Below are 24,842 nucleotides of genomic sequence, written 5' to 3'. Positions count from 1 at the left end.
CATTTTTTTGTTGCCCTTTCTGTTATATGAATCATTGTGCTTCTTTTTTGCAGCAATTATAGCTACCCTGTGCTTTTCCCTATAACACTTTACATATGGTTTCGAGGTAGTATTTTGATTTTCTTGTATTTGAAAACTTTTCATAACTGCATTTCAAAAATTTGCAAAGTGAGTTCTGTGTGAGATTACCTCTTGGAAGTAGCAATTACGCCTTTAACATTATTTATATTTCCACAAAACTGTATATATTCAGTTAAAAGCTGGCTGTATTCTTACTTAGATCAGTTCTCATAGAACTTTCTGGAGAAGCTGATTGTAAGCATTGCAAATCAAAACTCTATATTTGTTAAATGGCCTCAAAACAACATATGGATATAATCACACAACATTCCGTTAGCTTAAGCTAATGTTGTTTTGCAACAGCTCTCGTCATCAGGAACTATAAGGTCTAAGCTGTATAATGTCACGGACTTCTCTGCATTCCATAGATCAAAAATACTAATTTCACAATGACAATGTGCTCTCTCTCTCTCTCTCTCTCTCTCTCTCTCTCTCGCTCTCTCTTTCACACACACACACACACACACACACACACACACACACACGCACACATGTGCGAGTGTATACCTGTCCCTTTTTCCCCCCAAGGTAAGTCTTTCCGCTCCCGGGATTGGAATGACTCCTTACCCTCTCCCTTAAAACCCACATCCTTTCGTCTTTCCCTCTCCTTCCCTCTTTCCTGATGAAGCAACCATGGGTTGCGAAAGCTTGAAATTTGTGTGTGTTTGTTATTGTTTCTATCAACGTACCAATGCTTTCGTTAGGTAAGTTACAGAATCTTTGTTTTATATATATATATATTTATAGCAACTGATCGTTATACTGCATGTGGAGCATACTTAAAAAAACTGTGTTGTTTTGATTTACACAATTGTTGTTACTCAGTAATTTTACTGAAAACTAATTACAGTTAAACAAATCTAGGCCCAGCCCTACTAACACCATGCAGACCTGTTGTAGCATGATGCCCAAAAATTAAAGGCTATGGTTAAGGCTCTTTCTGAGATATTCATCGTTACAGGATTGTCACAGCACAAATTAGGTGGAAGGAACTCTCTGGGAAGTAGAGGAGATCTACTTGCAGAGAGAGTCCTCGAGCATTCTTAGCCAACTTAGTTCATATGATCATAATCTAAAAAATGCTAGTCCAAGAAGTCCAGGACAGCATCCATGGAGTTTTAAAAGTGCATGACAGAGACAGACAGATTGAAGCTCTGAATTTGGCTGTGAGATGTGTACAGCACAAAAGGCTATAGGCTAGGTTTAAGTCCACAGTTGTAATCTGCCAAGAATTCCGACAAAAGACAAATGTTAAACATCTGACAATAAATATTTCAGAACTGAAAATAAAAGGAAAAATTTGGGAACAAATGACACAGGCAACAGTACTTAGAACCCTGGTTCTAGCATTACACAGATTATAGATTAGGATTAAAATGAAGTAACTGAAGTTCAAACATAGTTCTCCTCTCAACGAGAATCATTTCTTTTTCCTACTTTTCTGTAGAAGCTGTTGATGAACATACTGTTCTAGATTCCATTCTGATATACAGTATTGAACAAATGTTCACTGAATTGTTGTCTTTACTCCTTATATTATTGCACAATTAAACTGTATTGTTAAGATTATAAAAGTCTAAATAGGAGGTAGACAACAAGCTCTGCTCAGTTAACTGATCCAGTTTTCTGTCATATGCCACTCTCATAAGCATAAACTTATCGTAAAACTGGCCTTTGGAACACACTGGAAATCCCAGGACAGAATGGATATCATAGGTTTATTGGTGCTACTTTGGTCAGAATTGAGGCTTTTGGCAATTAGCAGTGCAAGTAGCTCTTACTGGAAGAATTCAGGTACAAACCCTGATACTAAATAAATAACTAAGTAAAATATGAGGTGACCTAGTATAAGGTGACACATCAGCCACACCCATGTGTGACTGTCCTTCTCCTCTAAGCGGTTTTCTACGTTCTGCATTAACACTTTCCACAGTACACTTCATCCAGGGCTTGTCATACTACTGAAAGCATGACAGGATCTCCACCCATGTGTGAGAAGCGCTCTCAGCAACATGCCTAGTGCCATCTTCAGTTGTAGAGTTAAGGTTATTGTCCAAACTGCTGCCTGCAACTGTTGCTATTGTTATATGATATTCTTTGCCAAGATATTTCCACAAATAGCCTAAATCATAGGTAATAATGCTGAATACTGCACTTGGTTTACAACTACTAGTTATGGCACCTGGTAATCACTTCCCAAAGAGTTCTGTACGCATTCTGACATTCCCCTCCCACTACTACTACCTAAGAAGAACACCTTAACACTTTTATTACTGAACTTTGCTTGCATCTTATGTCCTGTACTGTCAGATTGCTTCTTTACTTTTCAAATTCCCCATGCCTTCTCACAAACCTGAAGAATCTGAACACTGTAATCAAAAATTCTTAAAGAGAGATGCATAAATAAATAAAACACAATTAATTATCTATATGTCTGTCAGCCATCAATACAAAATATGTCCTCGGGTTATACACTCTTAATCAATGAAATTCATCTGGAGAAAAATAACATAGGTAATGTTTATACTTACACTATATTTAACAAATTCCAAAATAAATAAATAAATAAATAAATAAATATTTTCATAGACAGAATAAGAATCTTAAATATTAACTGTAGAACAACAGTGTAACTTACTGAGATATCAGTGAGAGATCGTCAATACAATAGGACCTTTAAAATGTGTTGTTGGAAACAGGAATCTGTACTGAATCACCTCAAAAAATGTGGGTTCTCTACTGAAGCAACATATTATTTCTACTAAGAGCCTGAAACTGTATGCTTAGTAACTGGAGACATGAGATGGTAACAAAATCAGTGCACCATTTGACAAACAAGACTTCTGAAACTAGATTTAATGAAGGAAAAAGCGACTGGTTTATAAAAAAATAAAACAAATATCATTAGCGCTCATCACTGAAAAGTTCCTCTTCTGTAGCACAACTGAGCTGTGTGCTTTATTTTGTAATAATTTTTTTCTACCTGCTTGTTTTTGACATGAAAAACCATATATTTGCCTTTAGGTAGAACTAACATGCACAAAAATGTGGTAGTATCACATCCTCTGGAGACTTTCCAGGCTACAAAAATTATTTTCCAATTAGGCAAAAGCTCATTAACACCTCATTAAGAAACGTCATTACCAAAACAGAAGCATCTATTTTCAGGAAGTGAATCCTGCAAGGTGAAGGCAACAGATTACAAATAGAGACAAACAGTGTTATTCACTTATGAAAGTCCTGAAAAACACTTATTTCTTTTATAGGAAAGTTACATTAAACACAGAAATGAGCATAAACAACTAAGTAAGAATTTTACTTTTCTGTGATTTAGGTAATGCAAAGCAGTTTTACAGGTTATTGTTACAAAATTGCTTAAATGCATGTTTATAGTATAGCATACCCTTGTTTAGACATTGATGTTAACTTATTCTTGTTTCAGAAAGAAATGAAAGTAATGTAGCTCAGTTATCTTGTTGTTGACTGTTTCTTAATAAGGTTATGTAAGCTACTGTATCTAACCTTGAAATTCAAAATAGCATTCCAAGCAGTGCTGTCATATGTCAAGTATCACTTGACACACAATCTTATCATACAATTGTGATATAACAGCCTATGTCAATGTAGTTCAGTGTAAATAATAATACTTGAATCACATGAAGGCTGCAAAACTGACAGCCAGTGTGCAATAAAACAACATACATATCAAAGTACAAGTCAAGAATGTCATTTCCAATAAAAACTCATAATGTTAATAATATCAGGTGACAATATGTAATACAAATCTAATATCAAAATGCTTGTTTTTGTTTGCATATGTTTCATTTACTTTTGTCTTCGTTCCTCTTAACAGTAATGAAATGTAGTGAATTCCTAAAAATACCAGCACAATCTATATGGCCTGATTCACATTTGTTGAAAATAAGGCTAATACTGCGCACTACTGCATCTAGAAATATCACGGTTGCTAGGACAATCGCATACTGGTACACAAAACTTAGTTATTAAAGCCAGTAACTTTTCAGTTAGTAAAACATTAACTTATTTTTTACCCTATTAATGATAGAAATTGGTCAAAATTTGAAAAAAGAAGATCTTTATTTTATGACTCATTAGAGATAAATAACAAAACAAATGTCATTTTTGAGGGAACGTAAAACCAAATCAAAGACTGACAGAAAGTACATTAATACATTTCAGGGCTCTCAAAATATTTTGTATAGTGTTAACTCTGGTAGTGTATATGCCATCTGATTATAACTCTTAAATTATTCAACTGAATCTAAACAATGAAAGTTCTTTCTCCTTCCAACAATTTTAAATGCAGAGGCAACTACAGCCATTCACTAATATTATTACATTTAATTAGCATCTAACAACTAAATTCAATGTGAAAATAGAAAATTGTGCCTGTATTATAAGCAAAGAATTGAGTAAAGGTGAGTACTAATCTTTCAGCCAAAGCCTTCTTCAGAAAAGAAAGAAAAGGAAAAAACACACACATTCATACGAGTAGGCATACCTCACACACACATGAACGCTATCTTCAGCCATTTTAGTATTTCTTGCTAAAGCAGTAGCAGGTAGGGGTCATGTGTGTATGAGGTGTGCCTACTTGTATGAAAGTGTATGTGTATTTTTTCCTTTCTTTTCTGAGAAAGCTTTGGCTGAAAGCTTAGTGTGTAACAGTCTTTTTTTGTTGTGCCTGTCTGCAACTTGTGTCATCTTTATGGTCAGTAGCAATCTATCCTTTCCGTGTTGTTGTTGTTGTGGTCTTCAGTCCTGAGACTGGTTTGATGCAGCTCTCCATGCTACCCTATCCTGTGCAAGTTTCTTCATCTCCCAGTACCTACTGCAACCTACATCCTTCTGAATCTGCTTAGTGTATTCATCTCTTGGTCTCCCTCTAAGATTTTTACCCTCCACGCTGTCCTCCAATGCTAAATTTGTGATCCCTTGATGCCTCAGAACATGTCCTACCAACTGGTCCCTTCTTCTAGTCAAGTTTTGCCACAAACTCCTCTTCTCCCCAACTCTATTCAATACCTCCTCATTAGTTATGTGATCTACCCATCTAATCTTCAGCATTCTTCTGTAGCACCACATTTCAAAAGCTTCTATTCTCTTCCTGTCCAAACTATTTATCGTCCATGATTCACTTCCATACATGGCTACACTCCATACAAATACTTTCAGAAACGACTTCCTGACACTTAAATCTATACTAGTTGTTAACAAATTTTTCTTCTTCAGAAATGCTTTCCTTGCCATTGCCAGTCTACATTTTATATCCTCTCTACTTCGACCATCATCAGTTATTTTGCTCCCCAAATAGCAAAACTCCTTTACTACTTTAAGTGTCTCATTTCCTAATCTAATTCCCTCAGCATCACCCGACTTAATTCGACTACATTCCATTATCCTCGTTTTGCTTTTGTTGATGATCATCTTATATCCTCCTTTCAAGACAATGTCCATTCTGTTCAACTGCTCTTGCAAGTCCTTTGCTGTCTCTGACAGAATTACAATGTCATCGGCGAACCTCAAAGTTTTTATTTCTTCTCCATGGATTTTAATACGTACTCCGAATTTTTCTTTTGTTTCCTTTACTGCTTGCTCAATATACAGATTGAATAACATTGGGGAGAGGCTACAACCCTGTCTCACTCCCTTCCCAACCACTGCTTCCCTTTCATGTCCCTTGACCCTTATAACTGCCATCTGGTTTCTGTACAAATTGTAAATAGCCTTTCGCTCCCTGTATTTTACCCCTGCCACCTTTAGAATTTGGAATAGAGTATTCCAGTCAACATTGTCAAAAGCTTTCTCTAAGTCTACAAATGCTAGAAATGTAGGTTTGCCGTTCCTTAATCTTTCTTCTAAGATAAGTTGTAAGGTCAGTATTGCCTCACGTGTTCCAATATTTCTACGGAATCCAAACTGATCTTCCCCGAGGTCAGCTTCTACCAGTTTTTCCATTCATCTGTACAGAATTCGCATTAGTATTTTGCAGTTGTGAATTATTAAACTGATAGTTCGGTAATTTTCACATCTGTCAATACCTGCTTTCTTTGGGATTGGAATTATTATATTCTTCTTGAAGTCTGAGGGTTCTTCGCCTGTCTCATACATCTTCCTCACCAGATGGTAGAGTTTTGTCAGGACTGGCTCTCCCAAGGCCATCAGTAGTTCTAATGGAATGTTGTCTACTCCCGGGGCCTTGTTTCGGCTCAGGTCTTTCAGTGCTCTGTCAAACTCTTCACGCAGTATCACATCTCCCATTTCATCTTCATCTATATTCTCTTCCATTTCTATAATATTGTCCTCAAGTACATCGCCCTTGTATAGACCCTCTATATACTCCTTCCATCTTTCTGCTTTCCCTTCCTTGGTTAGAACTGGGTTTCCATCTGAGCTCTTGATATTCATACAAGTGGTTCTCTTTTCTCCAAAGGTCTCTTTAATTTTCCTGTAGGCAGTATCTATCTTACCCCTAGTGAGATAAGCCTCTACATCCTTACATTTGTCCTCTAGCCATCCCTGCTTAGCCATTTTGCACTTCCTGTTGATCTAATTTTTGAGACGTTTGTATTCCTTTTTGCCTGCTTCATTTACTGCATTTTTATATTGTCTCCTTTCATCAATTAAATTCAATATTTCTTCTGTTACCAAAGGATTTCTACAAGCCCTCATCTTTTTACCTACTTGATCCTCTGCTGCCTTCACTACTTCATCCCTCAGAGCTACCCATTCTTCTTCTACCGTACTTCTTTCCCCCACTGCTGTCAATTGTTCCCTTATGCTCTCCCTGAAACTCTGTACAACCTCTGGTTTATTCAGTTTATCCAGGTCCCATCTCCTTAAATTCCCACCTTTTTGCAGTTTCTTCAATTTTAATCTGCAGTTCATAACCAATAGATTGTGGTCAGAGTCCACATCTGCCCCTGGAAATGTCTTACAATTCAAAACCTGGTTCCTAAATCTCTGTCTTACCATTATATAATCTATCTGATACCTTTTAGTATCTCCGGGATTCTTCCATGTATACAACCTTCTTTTATGATTCTTGAACCAAGTGTTAGCTACGATTAAGAAGTGCTCTGCGCAAAATTCTACCAGGCCGCTTCCTCTTACATTTCTTAGCCCCAATCCATATTCACCTATTATGTTTCCTTCTCTCCCTTTTCCTACACTCGAATTCCAGTCACCCATGACTATTAAATTTTCGTCTCCCTTCACTATCTGAATAATTTCTTTTATCTCATCATACATTTCACCAATTTCTTCATCATCTGCAGAGCTAGTTGGCATATAAACTTGTACTACTGTAGTAGGCGTGGGCTTCGTGTCTATCTTGGCCACAATAATGCATTCACTGTGCTGTTTGTAGTAGCTTACCCGCACGCCTATTTTTTTTATTCATTATTAAACCTACTCCTGCATTACCTCTATTTGATTTTGTATTTATAACCCTGTATTAACCTGACCAAAAGTCTTGTTCCTCCCGCCACCGAACTTCACTAATTCCCACTATATCTAACTTTAACCTATCCATTTCCCTTTTAAGATTTTCTAACCTACCTGCTCGATTAAGGGATCTGACATTCCACGCTCCGATCCGTAGAACACCAGTTTTCTTTCTCCTGATAACAACGTCCTCTTGAGTAGTCCCCGCCCGGAGATCCGAATGGGGGACTATTTTACCTCCGGAATATTTTACCCAAGAGGACGCCATCATCATTTAACGATCCGTAACTGTTGATATTCCAACTTGGACTTTCCATTGCAGGTCAAAGTACGTCAGAATCTTTACATGACTCTGAATACTGGGCAAGCAAGGATTTCTTTTTTTAATTTTTTGTAATACTGTTATCATCCAGTATATTTTAATCTTCATAACTAGAAAGGACCGTCACATGGAATTTCATTCCATATGTGTCTATTAACATGTCTTTCTAAGGCCAATAACTTACTTGTCAGTGAAGAACCAGTTTGTAACCCTATTACATATCACCTTGAATAAGTCTCAAATTGTGATTCTTGAGTTTCTCCCGGCGTATTTTTTGCTCGAACAGTCCACGGGTATACTGCCGGTTCATAGTGTCCAACGGGCACAATATTTCGGCGATCAGACATGTTGCCATCATCAGGTGCACTGACAAACTGAGCTCCTGAGGGTGGGCGGCCAATTTAAATCCCCTCCCCCGGGCGGGCCGCTCTCTTCGCAGTCCGCGCCCACGCACCGGCGGTCGCAAAAACGTGGTCGTCGGAATCTGTCATAGTGTCGATGTGCTTGCTATGTCTGCCCTGGTCACCAGTTCGTACTTATTGCTGAGAGTCTTCTTAATTACATTCAATGCCGGGTCCCAAGCCTTGCTGAGATTGTAGCCGCAATCTCAGTTGATAAGATCTTCCCTGGTTAGAATTTCAATAGCCTCCCTTATAACGCTGTCCCAATATTTAGAGGTCTGAACCAGGGTCTTGGTATGCTCATAACCCATCTTGTGTTTCTCTGACAAACAGTGCTCTGCTACTGCCGACTTATTTGGATATTTCAGTCGAGTGTGCCTTTGATGTTCTCGGCAACGATCTTCGATGGTGCGTACTGTTTGTCCGATATAAGTCTTCCCACACTCGCAGGGAATTTGGTATATGCCGGCCTTCCTCAAACCGAGGTCATCTTTCACACTTCCCTGTAATGCTCATGTTTTATACTATGAGCAAACGGATGGAGTCGCAATGGGCAGCCCACTCTCGCCGGTGGTCCTGAATTTGTACATGGAGTACTTCGAGGAGGAAGCCTTGGCGTCATCCAATTTGGAAACCTAGTTGTTTCTTTTGTTATGTTGATGACACGTTCTTCATCTGGCCCCATGGCAGGGACAAGTTCCTGGCTTTCCTTACACACTTAAACTCCATACATCCAAATATCAAATTCACTATGGAGAATGAAGCAGGAGGAAGATTACCATTCCTGGACGTCATGGTCAAGAGAAGAGCTGATGGTACCCTGAGCCACGGTGTGTACAGGAAGAAAACGCACACTGACCTGTACCTGCATGCAGACAGCTGCCACCACCCTTCTCAGAGGAATGGAGTACTTAAAACATCAGTGCACAGGGTGCGCAGCATCTCAGACACAGAGAATCTGCCCCAGGAATTGGAACACCTCAAAACCGTGTTCCGAAAAAACGGGTACTCGGAATGGCAGATTAGACACACTCTCCATCCCACCACCACAGCACAACCTGTGGAGACAGATGAAGTCACGGAAGAAGAGATAGCCACTGCCTTTATTCCGTACAATGGCGCACTATCGGGGAAAATCGGCCATATATTAAAGAAACACCGAGTTAAACCATCTTCTGCCCACCCAGTAAAACATGGGCATTACTGGGAAGTGTGAAAGATGACCTCGGTTTGAGGAAGGCTGGCATATAGCAAATTCCCTGTGAGTGTGGGAAGACTTATATCGGACAAACAGTACGCACCATCGAAGATCATTGCCGAGAACATCAAAGGCACACTCGACTGAAATATCCAAATAAGTCAGCGGTAGCAGAGCACTGTTTGTCAGAGAAACACGAGATGGATTATGAGCGTACCAAGATCCTGGTTCAGGCCTCTAAATATTGGGACAGCGTTATAAGGGAGGCTATCGAAATTTGCACCAGGTAAGGTCTTTTCAACCGAGATTGCGGCTCAATCTCAGCAAGGCTTGGGACCTGACACTGAATGTAATCAAGAAGACTTTCAGCAAGAAGTACGAACTGGCGACCAGGTCAGATGTAGCAAGCACATCGTCGCTAGGACTGATTCCCACGCCCACGTCTTCGCGACCGCTGGCATGTGGGCACGGACGGCGAAGAGAGCGGCCTGCGGGGGGAGGGGATTTAAATCAGCTGCCCGCCCTCATGAGCTCAGTTTGTCAGCACACCTGATGATGGCAACATGTCTCATCACCGAAATATTGTGTCCGTTGGACACTATGAACCGGCAGTATACCTGTGGACTGTTCGAGCAAGTCTCAAATTGTTCATTTTATGTCTCTTGCCAAGATGTTCAAACCAGAAAACATCGCAGGTACTGGAAAATTTTTTAGTATTTTTGATACAGCATTCATGTAGGACGGAACAGGAGCATGTCAAACACCAAAATATATGTTGTTCCCTATTTTAGATTTTACTATTCTGAGATAAATGTCAGTGTTGAATATCAGCCTGTTACAGTGGCCATTATCTTCTGTTGTGGAAATGAGATTACACCCATGCAAAACAGGTATTATTAGTTCCTTAAAATTCTGTTTTTTACTGAAACTATACAATGTATCTCTGGAGAAATGGTCAATATGCAGGGATGTAACAGGAATGACCATTTGAAGCAAACAAATCTAGTAAATGTGGGCTCTAAAATGCATACTTTCAGATCTATGAGCACTTTTTCATCTTTGATATTGTGAAACAGATCTCTTCTACTGCAATCTCTTTGCTATCCCTATTTTGGGAAGAGGTGGTATGGACCAAAATGAGAACAAATTGTCTAGTAAACAGGGGCTCTAAAATGTATATCTTAAAAGCTATGAGCACTTGTTCAGCACAAGAGATGTGTTTCACAGTAGTGATAATAAACAAGTGCTCCTAGCTTTTATGGTATGCACTTCAAAGCGCATGTTTATTGGACTTTTTTTTTGTTTTCATCCATACTACCACATTTCAAAATATCGAAAGCAGAGAGCTTAGAGTAGAAGAGATTTGTATTACAGTATCAAAGATGAAAGGTACATGTATGTATTTTAGATCTCATGTTTACTAGACATTTTTGCGACAAATGATCATTGCTGACATATTCCAGAATAATGATCACTGCTCCCGGGACACCATGTACAGCTCACTCAATCAAAGACACAGAAAGAGCAAACAAGATATGTCTCATTCCTGTTTGCTCTGTCTTGGTTTGATAGGTAATGCTTTGTAAAATACATACCAGGAAGCTGTTACCCCACATTTCTCGAAAAACTGTGCATTCTATTTCATGTGTATACATTTTTTAAATCTATTGATTGAATAAAATGGATTTGTTTAGTCCCTAGGATACAAGATACAAATTCTACATTAAAGAAAGCAAACTGCCTTTAATGGTTGCACTGTTCAACATGACAACTCAAGTTGTAAAGGCTACCATAAGTAAGTGCTCAGCTCAAGGCAGGAAACTGACGACTGTTCAAAAAGTAACCCACTTTTATTTATGAAATCAATCTTTATTCAGATACAATTGTTTGACACTAGTCCCCTTCAGCTTCTACACAGCTCTCCCAATGCTGCTACCACTGCTGGAAGCATCAATGGAAAGTCTATTTCGGTATGATATGCAGCTGCTCCATCAATTCTTTCCTGTTCTTTTTTAGTTTGGGGAAAAGCCTGAAGTCACTCGGTGCTAGGTCAGGGTAAAAGAGAGACTGACATACTACACCTGTGTTGTGTTTGGCAAAAAAAATCTGAATTAATTAAGAATGATGAGTGGATGCATTATCTTGATGAAGGTGCCAACTGCCTGCAAATCTGGCCATTTGTGTCTCACCACTTCACAAAGGTGATGCAGAACCTCTTGGTAATACTCCATATTGACACTGGTGCCTTTTGAGGTGTACTCATATGGAAAACACTACTGAAGTCAAAAAAGATGGTCAGCATGGTTTTCACATTGCTGCAGACCTGCCTTCCTTTTTTGGGTCTCAGGGATGATGGTTGCTTCAATTGCAATGACTGAAACTTTGTTTCTGTGATAACCTTAAACTCAGGATTCATTACCAGTGATCACTGTGTTATGAAAGTTGGGATTACTGTTTGCAGCACCCAGCATGTCCTGTAAGAACTCTGAACAGAGTCGCTCCTGCTCAGTTATTAACAACTTTGACTCAATTCCCAGGTGGTACTTGTTTTTTTGTTACTTCTTTCATTTCTGCCAATGATTTATTACTGTAAAAAAATATTATGAAGCACCATGGTACAGAGTCCACACTAAACTGGATATGTCAGTTCCAAGGACAGAAAAGGGCAAAGGCAGACCACAGGCAACGTAACCATGTCTAGTGATTTGCCACAGAGTTCAGTCCAGCCTCCAGGATAAAGTCAAGTCATCTTTACTTTCTTTCATGTCCAAACAAAGATCTGATATGTAGCAATTTTGGAAATGATGATTATTATTAATTCACTGCAAGTTTAATGCCAATAATTTTTTCTATTAATGGAATTGGCCAAGGGTATAATTTCTTTTTTTCTTATTGTAGTGAAACACATGTACATCACTGCTCTCAATAACTTTTTTCTGCTTGCCACATCAAAACTAGCAACATTCCCATTACTTTAAATTCAGTTGGAGTCTCCAAACCTTTCCCTATCCTTATAACATTTCCTCCTCTTAGAAAATAAAATCTGGTTATACTGTACTCCACAAAAAGCCAGTTTCACACATAATACACAATTACAAATTTCTACTTTTATACTGAGGATTCAAAAGATAGCTGTACATTTTTGACAGTTTTATTTCTTTATTTATAATACCTCCAAAGAACACAGAAATATGTTAAGTTCTGGAAATTTTTGTATCAAAATGCATCAAAAACTTCTGTGAAAAACAGAAAGCAGTCAGTGCAATCCACCTACATGAAATTTCCTCACTTCCAGTCCTACTGGAGCATGTCAAAGTGTCCAAGCAAAATGGCTCGAAACCCCTGGCTCCGGGAAATCTGCACCATGACCACCACTAGATAACCAATTCATTTCACGCCTAAAAAGAATATTCTCTGTGGTTTACATTCTAGCTACTATCAACAGCTGAATGTTCTACACACATAAAAAAAGTTTTGCATCACTTCAGTTCCGAAAATTCCGGAACCTATGCAGAAAACTGGAATAGAGATCAACATAAATATCATTTCCGCCCATTTTATTGCTCATGAAAACCACACATTGCATGTTGTACCACCATACAGTGAGACCTTCAGAGGTGGTGGTCCAGATTGCTGCACACACTGGCACCTCTAATACCCAGTAGCACGTCCTCCTGCACTGATGCATGCCTGTATTCGTCGTGGCATACTATCCTTAAGTTCATCAAGGCACTGTTGGTCCAGATTGTCCCACTCCTCAATGGTGATTCAGCTTAGATCCCTCAGAGTGGTTGGTGGGTCACATCGTCCATAAACAATCTATCCCAGGCATGTTCGATAGAGTTCATGTCTGGAGAACATGCTGGCCACTCTAGTCGAGTGATGTCGTTATCCTGAAGGAAGTCATTCACAAGATGTGCACAATGGAGGCACGAATTGTCATTCATGAAAACGAATGCCTTGCCAGTATGCTGCTCATATGGTTGCACTATCGGTTGGAGAATGGCATTCACATATCGTACAACTGTTACGGCACCTTCCTTGACTACCAGAGGCATACGTCGGCCCCACATAATGCCACCCCAAAACAGCAGGGAACCTCCACCTTGCTGCACTCGCTGGAGAGTGTGCCTAAGGTGTTCAGCCTGACTGGGTTGCCTCCAAACACGTTTCTGACGATTGTCTGGTTGAAGGCATATGCGACACTCACGGGTGAAGAGAATGTGATGCCAATCCTGAGCAGTCCATTTGGCATGTTGCTGGGCCCATCTGTACCACACTGCATGGTGTAGTGGTTGCAAAGATGGACCTCGCCATGAATGTCAGGAGTGAAGTTGTGCATCATGCAGTCTATTGCGCACAGTTTGAGTCGTAACACAATGTCCTGTGGCTGCACGTAAAGCATTATTCAACATGTTGGCATTGCTGTCACAGTTCCTTCGAGCCATAATCCGTAGGTAGTAGTCATCCACTGCAGCATTAGCCTTTGAGCGGCCTGAGCAAGGCATATCATCGACAGTTCCTGTCTCTCTGTATCTCCTCCATGTCCGAACATTGCTTTGGTTCACTCCAAGATGCCTGGACACTTCCCCTGTTGAGAGCCCTTCCTGGCACAAAGTAACAATGCGGACGTGATCAAACCGTGGTATTGCCTAGGCATGTTTGAACTACAGACAATACGAGCCATGTACCTCCTTCCTGGTGGAGTGACTGGAACTGATCGGCTGACGGACCTCCTCCGTCTAATAGGTATTGCTCATGCAAGGTTGTTTACATCTTTGGGTGGGTTTACTGACATATCTGGACAGTCAAAGGGACTGTGTCTGTGATACAATATCCACAGTCAATGTCTATCTTCAGGAGTTCTGGGAACCGGGCTGATGAAAACCTGTTTTGCATGTGTTTACTAAACATAAAAACATTCAGTTCTACTTAGGCTATGAGAAGTTTTGGTTTTGTCTTACTGCATCTTAATCAGCAACACAGGAGCAGGTTAATTTGTGAAAGAATTGTACAGCAGGTGATCCCTGTAGTAATGACATAGGTACAGATAAATTAAAACTATTCAACACATTCAATATATTCCTTTAAAAACTGTGGAAAACGTGTAGCAATTAAAACTAAACAAATACATATGGATTATTTTTACAAAGGTAAGTATTGTATAAGCTTCCAAAAGTCAATAAACCTCTAAGGACATTAGATACAAGCAACTGAAAAGTGCTATCTTACTTGGAAATACTAGTAAATATGTATCCAATAAATCTTTTGTTGGATTGGTACCATAAATCGCTGATCTCCTTGGTAACTGGTTAATGATTTAAACTATATTTTCAGGAGGTTGGAAGGTAATATATCAGTCACATTAGTATGTGTGCATCTTATTCTTCTCAGCTGTCCTTCAAGCCCATCATTCATCTATTCCCTCAACCACATTATCGAATGCTTATCTTGCGACTTGAAGAGTCACATAATCTTCGCATTCCAAGTGATGTAGCTAATGTGGTCTTGTTTTGGCATTAGCCTACGCGGAACTATTATCTATGGGTAGTCACAACATCTCATCTTCTTAATCCTTCTCTTTCTGGCCTTTGCTTACTTCTTGTACCATGTACTGGCATACTGCTTTTAATTCCATTTGATAGTCTATAAAGTTTCAGCTTCTGATCATATGGAACTAAAGTGAGCAAAAAAGTATGGATAAAATTTTAATGGAAGCTGCAGGGCAGAACGGCATAGCTGTGGTTCTGATTCCTAGTTGAACTTTGGAACCCACAAAACGCTCTGAAAATGCTCTCAGGTCAGAGAAGGAAAGAACTTACCTACTAGGTTTACCTACAAAATGACATTGCTTATAATAGTAGGTCATTGTGGTGCTCAGACTGATGATATGTTTTGACTGTTCATGCTAAGGGAGTTACAGGAAAAGTTATTGATTGGCGACTCCATGGAGTGTCCTGTGCACCACGACCAGATAATGGATATACTTGGAAGGAGAGACAGCATTGGTCGTATTTTTGTTTTATTAACCGCAAAATCGATTTTCGGTCACTTAGTGAACACCAGTGCCTACCAATTTAAATTGTATATTACAGCGCTGAGGATGGTCACTAAGTGACTGAAAATCGATTTTGCGGTTAATAAAACAAAAATACGACCAATGCTGTCTCTCCTTCCAAGTACACGAAAAGTGTTACATAATTTTCTTTATATCTGTGTCAGCAGAACACCACTGCCCTCTTTTTTTTATTGCTTGGGCCTGCTTCCCTCGCTCTCCTTCCTGACCATATCTCCGTCTGCATTTGCAGCTGCCAACTTTTCCCATAAAACGATACTTCAGTGCAACAGTAGCTCCAAAACCATTGTTGAACCTGTCGTGAACTTGCAAATACCGCCTATGGCCACTATTTGGTGATTAATTGATTCCTCATCCACAAAAGTGGCAAGAAATAATTGTAAACCCTTTATGATTGATTTTGTGCACAGGATAGCTTTGCTGCCAAATTGAATTCATCATAAAATCCCCTCATTTCCTTCTCTTAGTTTTGTTCAAAATAACTTAAATTGCACTTCAACTGCTGATACAAGTGTTTGGCTCCACTTCAATGTGCACAGTTATTGGACATGTTTACTTGGGTCTAAGAATGTATTTATACTGTAGTTTATATCATTATTAGTATCTGCAGAGTTATGTGGCACGTTCATTTCTGATTACACGTAATACTAAGGCTTCCTTGACTCCATATGGTACTCTTAATATGTAATCTGTCTGCCCCCATGAAATGGGAGTCCACAAAGCATTGAGGGCACTGCGACTGCACAGTCAGAACTTCACCAGCTGCGTTCCATGATTTGAGAGCTATTTTTCAGTTATGTATCTGTTCATTCCTGCTCATATTTTGTCACACAGGGGAAAAGGGAGGCCCCCTCAGAAGTGAAAATGCAACAAACATTTGTTGTTGTTGTGGTCTTCAATCTGAAGACTGGTTTGATGCAGCTGTCCATGCTACTCTGTCCTATGCAAGCCTATTCACCTTCAAGTAACTACTGCAGCACATGTACATTTGAACCTGTTTACTGTATTTGTGAATTGGTTCAAATGGTTCTGAGCACTATGGGACTTAACATCTGAGGTCATCGGTCCCCTAGAACTTAGAACTACTTAAACCCAACTAACCTAAGGACGTCACACACATCCATGCCCGACACAGGATTTGAACCTGCAACCATAGCCGTCGCGCGGTTCCAGACTGAAGCGCCTAGAACCGCTCGGCCACACCGGCCACCTGTGTCTTGGTCTCCTGTAATTTTTACCACAAACAATTACATCTAATAGTAAAGTTACAATTCCTTGATGTCTCAGAATGTGTTCTATCAACCAACAATGTCTTTTAGTCAAGTTATGCAATGAAATACTTTTCTCTCAAATTCTGTCCAATACCTTCTCATAAGTTACACAATCTACCCATCTAATCTTCAGCAGTCTTTTGTAGCACTACATTTCAAAAGCTTTTAGTCTCTTCTTGTCTGAACCACTTATCATCCACGTTTCACTTCCATACAAGGCTACACTTCAGACAAATGCCATCAGAACACAATTCCTAACATGTAAATTTTATATTTCATGTTAAAAAATCTCTCTTCTCCATAAATGCTTTTTTTTTTGCCATTGCCATTATACATTTTATATCCTTTCTACTTCAGGCATCATGTTATTTTACTGCCCAAATAGCAAAAATCATGTACTACCTTTAGAGTCTCATTTCCTGATCTAATTCCCTCTGCTTTTCTTGCTTTAATTCAACAACATCCCATTACCATACCCTTGTTATGATTCTGTCAATGTTCATTTTATATCCTCCTTTCAAGACCTGTCCATTCTGTTCAACTGCACATCCTAGTCATTTGCTGTCTTTGATTTAATTACAATGTCATTGGCAGACTATAGGGTTTTTATTCTTCTTCCTGAACTTTAATTCCCTTTATGAATTTCTCCTCTCTCTCCACCTGAGAACATCTGGAGCTTATGGAGAGGGCCATCCAACCTGCTAGGGGGTTTAGATGGTCTAAGCACTAATTGGATGGAATTTGGCATGGAATTCCTCAGGAGCACATCCAACAACACTGTCAATCAGTGTCAAGCCATATAACTGCTTGCACAAGGGTCGGATGTGGATCAATGCATTACTGACTTTCTCAGTTTGTGAAACTCCTGAAGCTGCAATCATTTGTTTGTACATGTACATGTACATCATACCTACCAGTTTCTATCTCATTCAGATAATTCCTTCCTGGTTGTTCTTTTTTAGTCTTAGACTGTATATTGTTTCATTGGCAGCTTGTGTGTCTATGACACTGATTGGCTACATAAATGCTAATCACTTCAAACACTAAGTAAGTAAAAATGTATTTCGTTTTACACTAAGATGTAAGTGTCATTCCACATGTTAATATCAGTTCGTATTTAATAAGTGTGTGCTTTGTTTATGCATAATATCTGCTAGAAATGACATGCCTGAGCAAACCCTATCAACTTTGTTAACGAGGTGTTTGCATTGCTCTTATTAATTACACATATTTAAATGTGTGTTGTGGCTAATGTGGTACCTATGCTATTGATTTCTGTTGCAGGAGTTTTCTGTATGATAATGCAGTGTATGAGCAAACCATAAGTAAAACAACACAGAATCAATTTCATGATCATTCTGCTAATTTCCAGATCACAGCAGATTTTTGAAGTGACAGAGCAGAATTATCACTTTTTTTTTCTTTTTCTACTAGTTTTGAAGCAGTCTGTCTTGTTTTTCATACATCTGGAACATGGGATGTAATAGATTCAAGAGAGCACACAATCAGAAAAATTTTTTTGCACTCTAGTGTCAGTTCGTGAACGCCATATAGTAGTTGGCACAGAACACTAAAAATATAAGAATTACAAGACTCATATTAAGGCTAGTTCACTCAACAACATTAGGTTGCACAACTCGTATCGTGAAAGAAGTTTTGTGTAGGTGGTTTCATATATGACTGCAGACACAGCAACACCTGCGTGCACTTCAGTTTTGTGTTTTTTCGAGTGTTGGAGTTGTCTTTGAAATAAAAGTTTTGCAGCTGTACGAACGGGGGATTTAATGCATTTTTTGATGAAATCGCTGAAAAAGAAAAGAAATACAAGACATGATTGGGTTCTTGATTGGAGACCTCATTCAGTCATCTGAGAATGTCCACAGAACAGTTCATATTGATTCTAAGTGGGTTAATAATGCAATAAGGAAGAAAGGTACTACACTGCATTAAGCGTTGTCACCTCAACTGAAACTACACATCAAGTTGTGCTTCTCAGATTGTGGGGATTCATGTTCATATCCACAGTAGTATACCATGTTCCAAAATCGACAACTGCCAAATTTAGCATTTTTCTCTTCGCAGTTCCGAACAGTAATTACTGTTTTACTTACATTGATATGGATGCAGCAGGAAGGTAATCTGATGGTGGTATCTCTGCGAACAGTGCTCTAAAATCAACAGCAAGTCTGGGACTCTCGGCCTGCCAGAAGATGCAATTTTATTGGGTGATGAGGCATTTCCACTACAACCATTGTTAATGAAGTCCTTTCAGTTCACTGAGCTTCAGCTTGAGCGTTTGCTGCATTGTGGAAAATGTATTTGGAATTTTGGTTTCCAAATTTCCTTTACATGATTTTCCTTAAAGAAGAATCGGCCAACTTGAACCATGGGTTTTCAGTCTTGTAGACACGGGCTGTTCCAGAGTCAGATGTTTTGCTTGCCTGTATTTTTTTTAACTGCTCTGTATTTGTACTCGTAACTGAGTGAATTTCAAGAATCAAGAATTTTATTCACCGTAAATCATTTTACAATGATACTGGCTTCATCATACAGGATGTCAATACATTATAGTATACATTTTAAGCATTGCAGTGTACCAAATTACACCAGCAATAAGCTATACTATAACATACCATAGTATAGTATACCATGTACATAGTGTATTGTGTATTGCATACACTATGTACATACACACGACTTAACCACAATACATAATAATATGTTTAACTACAGAGAGCTTTTAAATGCTAATATCCTCCTCAGGCATCTCAAAGACTTCTTTACTGTCACAAAATAGGTGATCTGGCAACCAGCTGTACCATTTAATTTTAAAAAATTTTATGACAAATTATTGAACATTTTGAGTGGGTTTACTTTGCGGCAATTTCCTGTTCTTTCTATCTGTGGCGTGGTACGTCTAAATTACCCTTACCTTTGGTGTTGTGTTCATGTATTTCCCCTCTGGCAATACATTCTCAAATATTATTTTTAATATAGAGTACAGACACATAAATTTATAATTGTGAGTATTTTGTGTCTGGAAAAAAGATGACGACCGTGCTCCCTATGACTTCTTTTACATATTATGCCTAAGACTTTTTTTTTTTTTTGTAATTTCAAAATGTTGTTGATGTGAGGGGTGTACCCCCATATAATCAGACCATATGAAATATGTGACTAGAATAGCCCAAAGTATGTCATGCTACAGTACTCCAAACTCACTATCTCACTTAGTGTCAAGATAAGGTGGTTGCCGAGATCCTCCCATTAGAGTTTTGAGTCAATGTAAATACCTAAGAGTTTTACTGGCTTATCACTTGCTTCATTTGATATTCTCATTAAAAGTTGTTGGTTTTTATCAGGATTGCATATGAGCTTAAAGGCCATTCACATCTGAAATGTTGTGATGTGTGGTAAGTGGTGGTGTACCGTCAGCATAACATAAGACAGGGTGGGCTATGTAATTAGATAAATCATTGACAGCTGCAATGAAGACGAGTCCAAGGACAGACCCGTGTCGTACACCTATGCCGAATTCCATTACGGAAGAATTTACAATTCTGACTGACACAAATTGTTTTCTGTTACTTAAATACGAACTTGTCACAGCTAAAGTGCTCTGGAGCTCAGATATGATCAATCCCTCGATGTTTAGGTCCCGTAGGGCAGCCGCAAGTGCAGCTACATATTGCTTCATGTTTTTGTAGTTAGCATAATTGAATTCAAACATATATATAACATTTTCTTCCATTCTCCACTTCATATCTCAGTTTTCCTATCTGTTGACAGGACACCTAATCCCAAAACATATGCAACCAGAGCCGCCAAAGTTGGAACGAACCCAAACTACTTAGTACCTCCATCGAATTGCGCTGTACATTATTCTGCACTTCCACACGACCTAGCTTCGTCGTGTAATACGCAGAAGCAGAGAATGACAGCACCACTCATAGTGGCCTGGCAAAGAACTTAGAATATGAGAAAATGTGGCGCGAAAATCCAAACTTTTAATTAGAAACACGCGATTTATTACGACAATGCTCGAACAGTCCACGGGTATATTGCCGGTTCATAGTGCCCGTTGGACACTATGAACCGCCAGTATATCCGTGGACTGTTCGAGCAACAAATACGCCGGGAGAAACTGAAGAATCATACTAAGACAATGTTTTTCATTTATACTTTATGGATAAGCCTAGTAATCCAGTAACAACGTGCGCGCCTGGAAACTGAAAAGTTTTTGTAAGTTTGCAAAGTAATATATTCGAAAAATCTCAATCAAAAACAAAGATTAACTCACATACTTACATACATACATTAATAATTGTTCCATAGATCATCCTAGCTGAGCCTCACAGTCATCTTTTATTTTGTAAATGACGCTGTAGTCGCCTTCTGCCAGTAAAATTATTTATTTGTAAAACCAATTATTGCAATTTCGACCATGTTTCTATTACTGATTGGAAATAACTGTGCCTTAGCACACACCAAACCCTCAAAAATCATCAGACATATCATGACACGGAATGTGGTTTCACTGCATTATGTTCATAATTACGACTTCTTGTGTGTATTGCACTCTTTGAAATGATTGTGAACATGTTGCTATAATCTGCATTATTTTTGCTCACGTCTGTAATACTGGATAGAGTGTAAATGGTCCCGTATTCGTTTTTGTTTCATATAAAAAGGAAGCTGTTTCTATTACATGGTGCTCTGAGGAAATTTGTGCCCACCTACGAATCTGTGTGTGAACAGTTCAATTTAAATGTGTTTTAAGTATACTGATCGTGTGGCACAAAAGTACAAAAAACAGATGCCAACTAAAATAAAATAGAATACGATCAGCATATTTGTAATGTATTTAAATCGAGCAGCTCACGTGCGAATTTGTAGGCAGGAAGAAATAATGTCCACAGAACACTGTGACGAAACCAACTTCTATTTTATGAAAGAAAAACAAATGCGAAATCATCTACTTTCCATCCAATATTACAGATGTGAGCAAAAATCAAGCAGTATATGAGCAACATATTTACAATGCAATTCGAAGAGCGCATTACACATGTGGGAACTCGGGATATGGATGGACGTAGAATATCGAATACAGGATCCCTACGCAGAGTAACCCTACACTCTCAAAGATAAAATACATGAGACATCTGCACACGACCAGAGCACAGTGTTTGCTAAACAGTCAGAGAGAGTCCAAACAGTCACTCATTCTGGTCAGCAATGTTGTTGTGCTCGATCGGCACTGCACTATAGAGGCGCCCCTCGCCTACAGTGTGAAGCATGGGAGAGGAAATGAAGGAGCGGCCCCAAAGTCAGCGAGGCGACGTGGCAGTTGGTCGGCGTCAGGCGTACTGTGTACTAACTTTGCCTGACCTGCTGCGTCGTGCCTGGCCCAAAGCACGGGGGGATGGGGGGGGGGGGGGGAGGGGGGAGGTGCTGGACTGTTTCTCATAAGGGATGAGGTGCAGATGCACTTGACCCATCATTCAGTGGCTGACACTTTCACAAGACATGCCCTCCGCCACACACCGTTGGGTGGCTTGCGGAGTATAAATGTAGACTGGACCGTTTCTTGAAGTTGTGGTGGCTGTCATACGAATGCTGTACAGGTGGTATATGTGTGATTGATAGGGGAAATGTCTAATGTGCCCACATGGGACGCCGATGGTGTTAACAAATAGAAGAGAGGTGGGTAAGGAGGCCACATGTACCAAAGGGTCTCTTAGCTGATCAAAGTGACAGAGTATTTTGAGAGGATGGTGTGACTGATGTGAATCGCTAATTTCTTAGCCAGAGTGAACTTTAATGGGTGTGGTCTGCATGGTGATTGTCCATGATGGACTGGAGGTCGAGATGAGGCAGGAATGCTGATGCTGAGTTCCAATACGTTTTGGGTTGTGCTTGAACTCGGTGTAGGCAGAGATGCAGTCACAGAGTCTGGCACTGTTGTGTTGAACTCATCTTCAGAACAGACACTGAAGTAGTCAGTGACACTTTGAGGTGAATAGTCCAACTGACAGTGGTTGCACTTTCATTGTGTTGTCTTCGATTCCCCTGATGTGTCAAATGTGATGATGTAGAGCATCGTCAGCCTGTGGTAAGTATGTGGTAATAGAATGTGGAAACAGATGAATGTAGTCAGTGGAGTCAGTGATGTTGTTGAAAACTGGCAGCAGACGGTGATTGAGCTGTGTTCTAGTCAGTCATGTGGAAAGAGATGTGGTGATAGTGTGCTGTCCGGTTGAAGGGGTATGCTCAAAGATGCCAGCAGCAGAGGAGCCAGTGGTGAGGAGAAACATGATGTGCTGGCATGTGTTTTGTTGCATGTCTGGGATCAGTATCAGTGCAGAAGCTAGATGGAGTGAGGAATAAGTGTGATCGTACGTTGGGTAGGCATGACTGGTTGGCAGGACCGGGATCATGAGCGTGCTGCCACAATCATCATGATGGGATGTGTTGAGACGATGAGCTGCTCATATGTGGATGCAGAAGCAACACGGTCTCAATACGGAGTATGTATGATGATGCACAGCAGTCAACATAGTGTTGATGAGTTGCTAAGAACTTGTCAGATGAGGAGGCACACGGCCTGAGTGTGCGTTAGATGTACAGTTATCTTCTTGCTACATTTTCTGAATGGGTAATGTAACAGGTAGGGGCGGAGATGCCAGGGTGAAAGATTTTGGGATGCAGAGGCCCATGTGGAAGTACAGGGGCACAGGGTGGTGAGTGAATAGCGACAAAGATGGCGCTGCACGGTAAAACAGTAAATGAGGACAGTTTCGATAAATGTGACTATAAAAGTGTTAACAATTGTAAGATGTACGACAAAAAAGTGATTAAAGGTGTTCGGTGTAAAGGCTGTCACCGCTGGTTCCACGAAAAGTGCGCTAAATTAAGCATAAAATTTGTAAACGAGGACTACATATGGACTTGTTTCACGTGTGCTAGTCATGCTGTGAAAAACAAACTTAGAAACACCATCATGGAAAAAGACGAAAAATTTAGAGTACTTCAAAGTGACTTACTTACTCTAAACAACAAATACGCTACTCTGAAGAATAAGTGTACAGGTAGTGCAAAGGTACATCTTCAATTAAAGGAACCAAGTGTAAACAAACCAGACTCCTTCTCGGTAAAAGAAGACGATTTCTCGTTTAAGGAAGATTATGGACACAAAGAAACATCGAAAGAAGTCTTCTCAGCGTCGTGTAAAAACGATTCTACGAAGAAGATACAACAGAAGAAGACGGTGAAGATATTCGGCGACAGTCACGGCTGCAACATTCGGGAACTATTGACAAACAGTGTAAATAACGATGTTCATATGTCAGGCATTATAAAGCCTGGTGCCAGTTTTGACAATGTGGTTAAAAGTGTTAACGAAGATTGCTCAAAACTCACAAAAAAAAGACAGTGTGGTGATAATAGGAGGTGCAAACAATGTTTACAGAAATGAAGCCATGGCCTTTATTAAGAAGCTGATCACAGTGCTGCGGTTCCTGTATTTTACAAACGTAATTGTAACAACACTCCCACAAAGGTATGATCTTCCGGACTGGTCGTGTGTTAACAAAGAAATGCGACGAACGAATTATAAGTTATAAAGTTTTTGTGCCAAATTTGTAAATGTAAAGCTCATAGATACTGATACTTACAAAAGAAACTGTTTTACATGCCATGGAATCCATCACAACAAACATGGTAGGAAAAGATTAGCTGCGAGCATTAACGATGTACTTGAACAGATATCTATTGATAACAAAAACAGACCTGTTATTGCTATGGAAGCCCATTCACAGGGAAACTAATACGGCAGACGAATTCCTATGGAAGTAGGTCCAAAAGAACTAACAAAGCGAGGGACCGTAAATTTGCAATAAAAACTCACATAGGTGTAAACCTTGCCAACAGTTTAATAGATACTGTAAATTCTTTAGTCAGTAAAAATAGGTTCATAATGCACTTAAAC

At 39.5% G+C, this 24,842-nt stretch overlaps 1 protein-coding gene across 4 annotated transcripts in view; it reads right to left on the bottom strand.

The window, feature by feature from the left end:
- The window catches only part of LOC126474982 (mitochondrial enolase superfamily member 1-like), a 141,966-nt gene extending 121,201 nt beyond the window's left edge, over positions 1 to 20,765 (bottom strand). For 3 of the 4 annotated variants that reach the window (XM_050102519.1, XM_050102520.1, XM_050102517.1), the window contains exon 1: positions 20,713 to 20,765. In XM_050102519.1, the coding sequence (XP_049958476.1) occupies positions 20,713 to 20,735 (23 nt within the window). In that variant the 5' untranslated portion in view covers positions 20,736 to 20,765. Of the gene's footprint in view, positions 1 to 3,523; positions 3,670 to 20,712 lie in introns of those variants that run through there. The other variant, XM_050102521.1, reaches the window with a different exon arrangement.
- Between the last annotated feature and the right edge of the window lie 4,077 nt (positions 20,766 to 24,842).

This window comes from Schistocerca serialis, chromosome 4 (genome assembly GCF_023864345.2).
Source record: "Schistocerca serialis cubense isolate TAMUIC-IGC-003099 chromosome 4, iqSchSeri2.2, whole genome shotgun sequence".
NCBI classification, from domain to species: Eukaryota; Metazoa; Arthropoda; class Insecta; order Orthoptera; family Acrididae; genus Schistocerca; species Schistocerca serialis.
The sequence above is the reverse complement of the archived record's forward strand: the minus strand, read 5'-3'. Positions and strand labels throughout refer to the sequence as shown.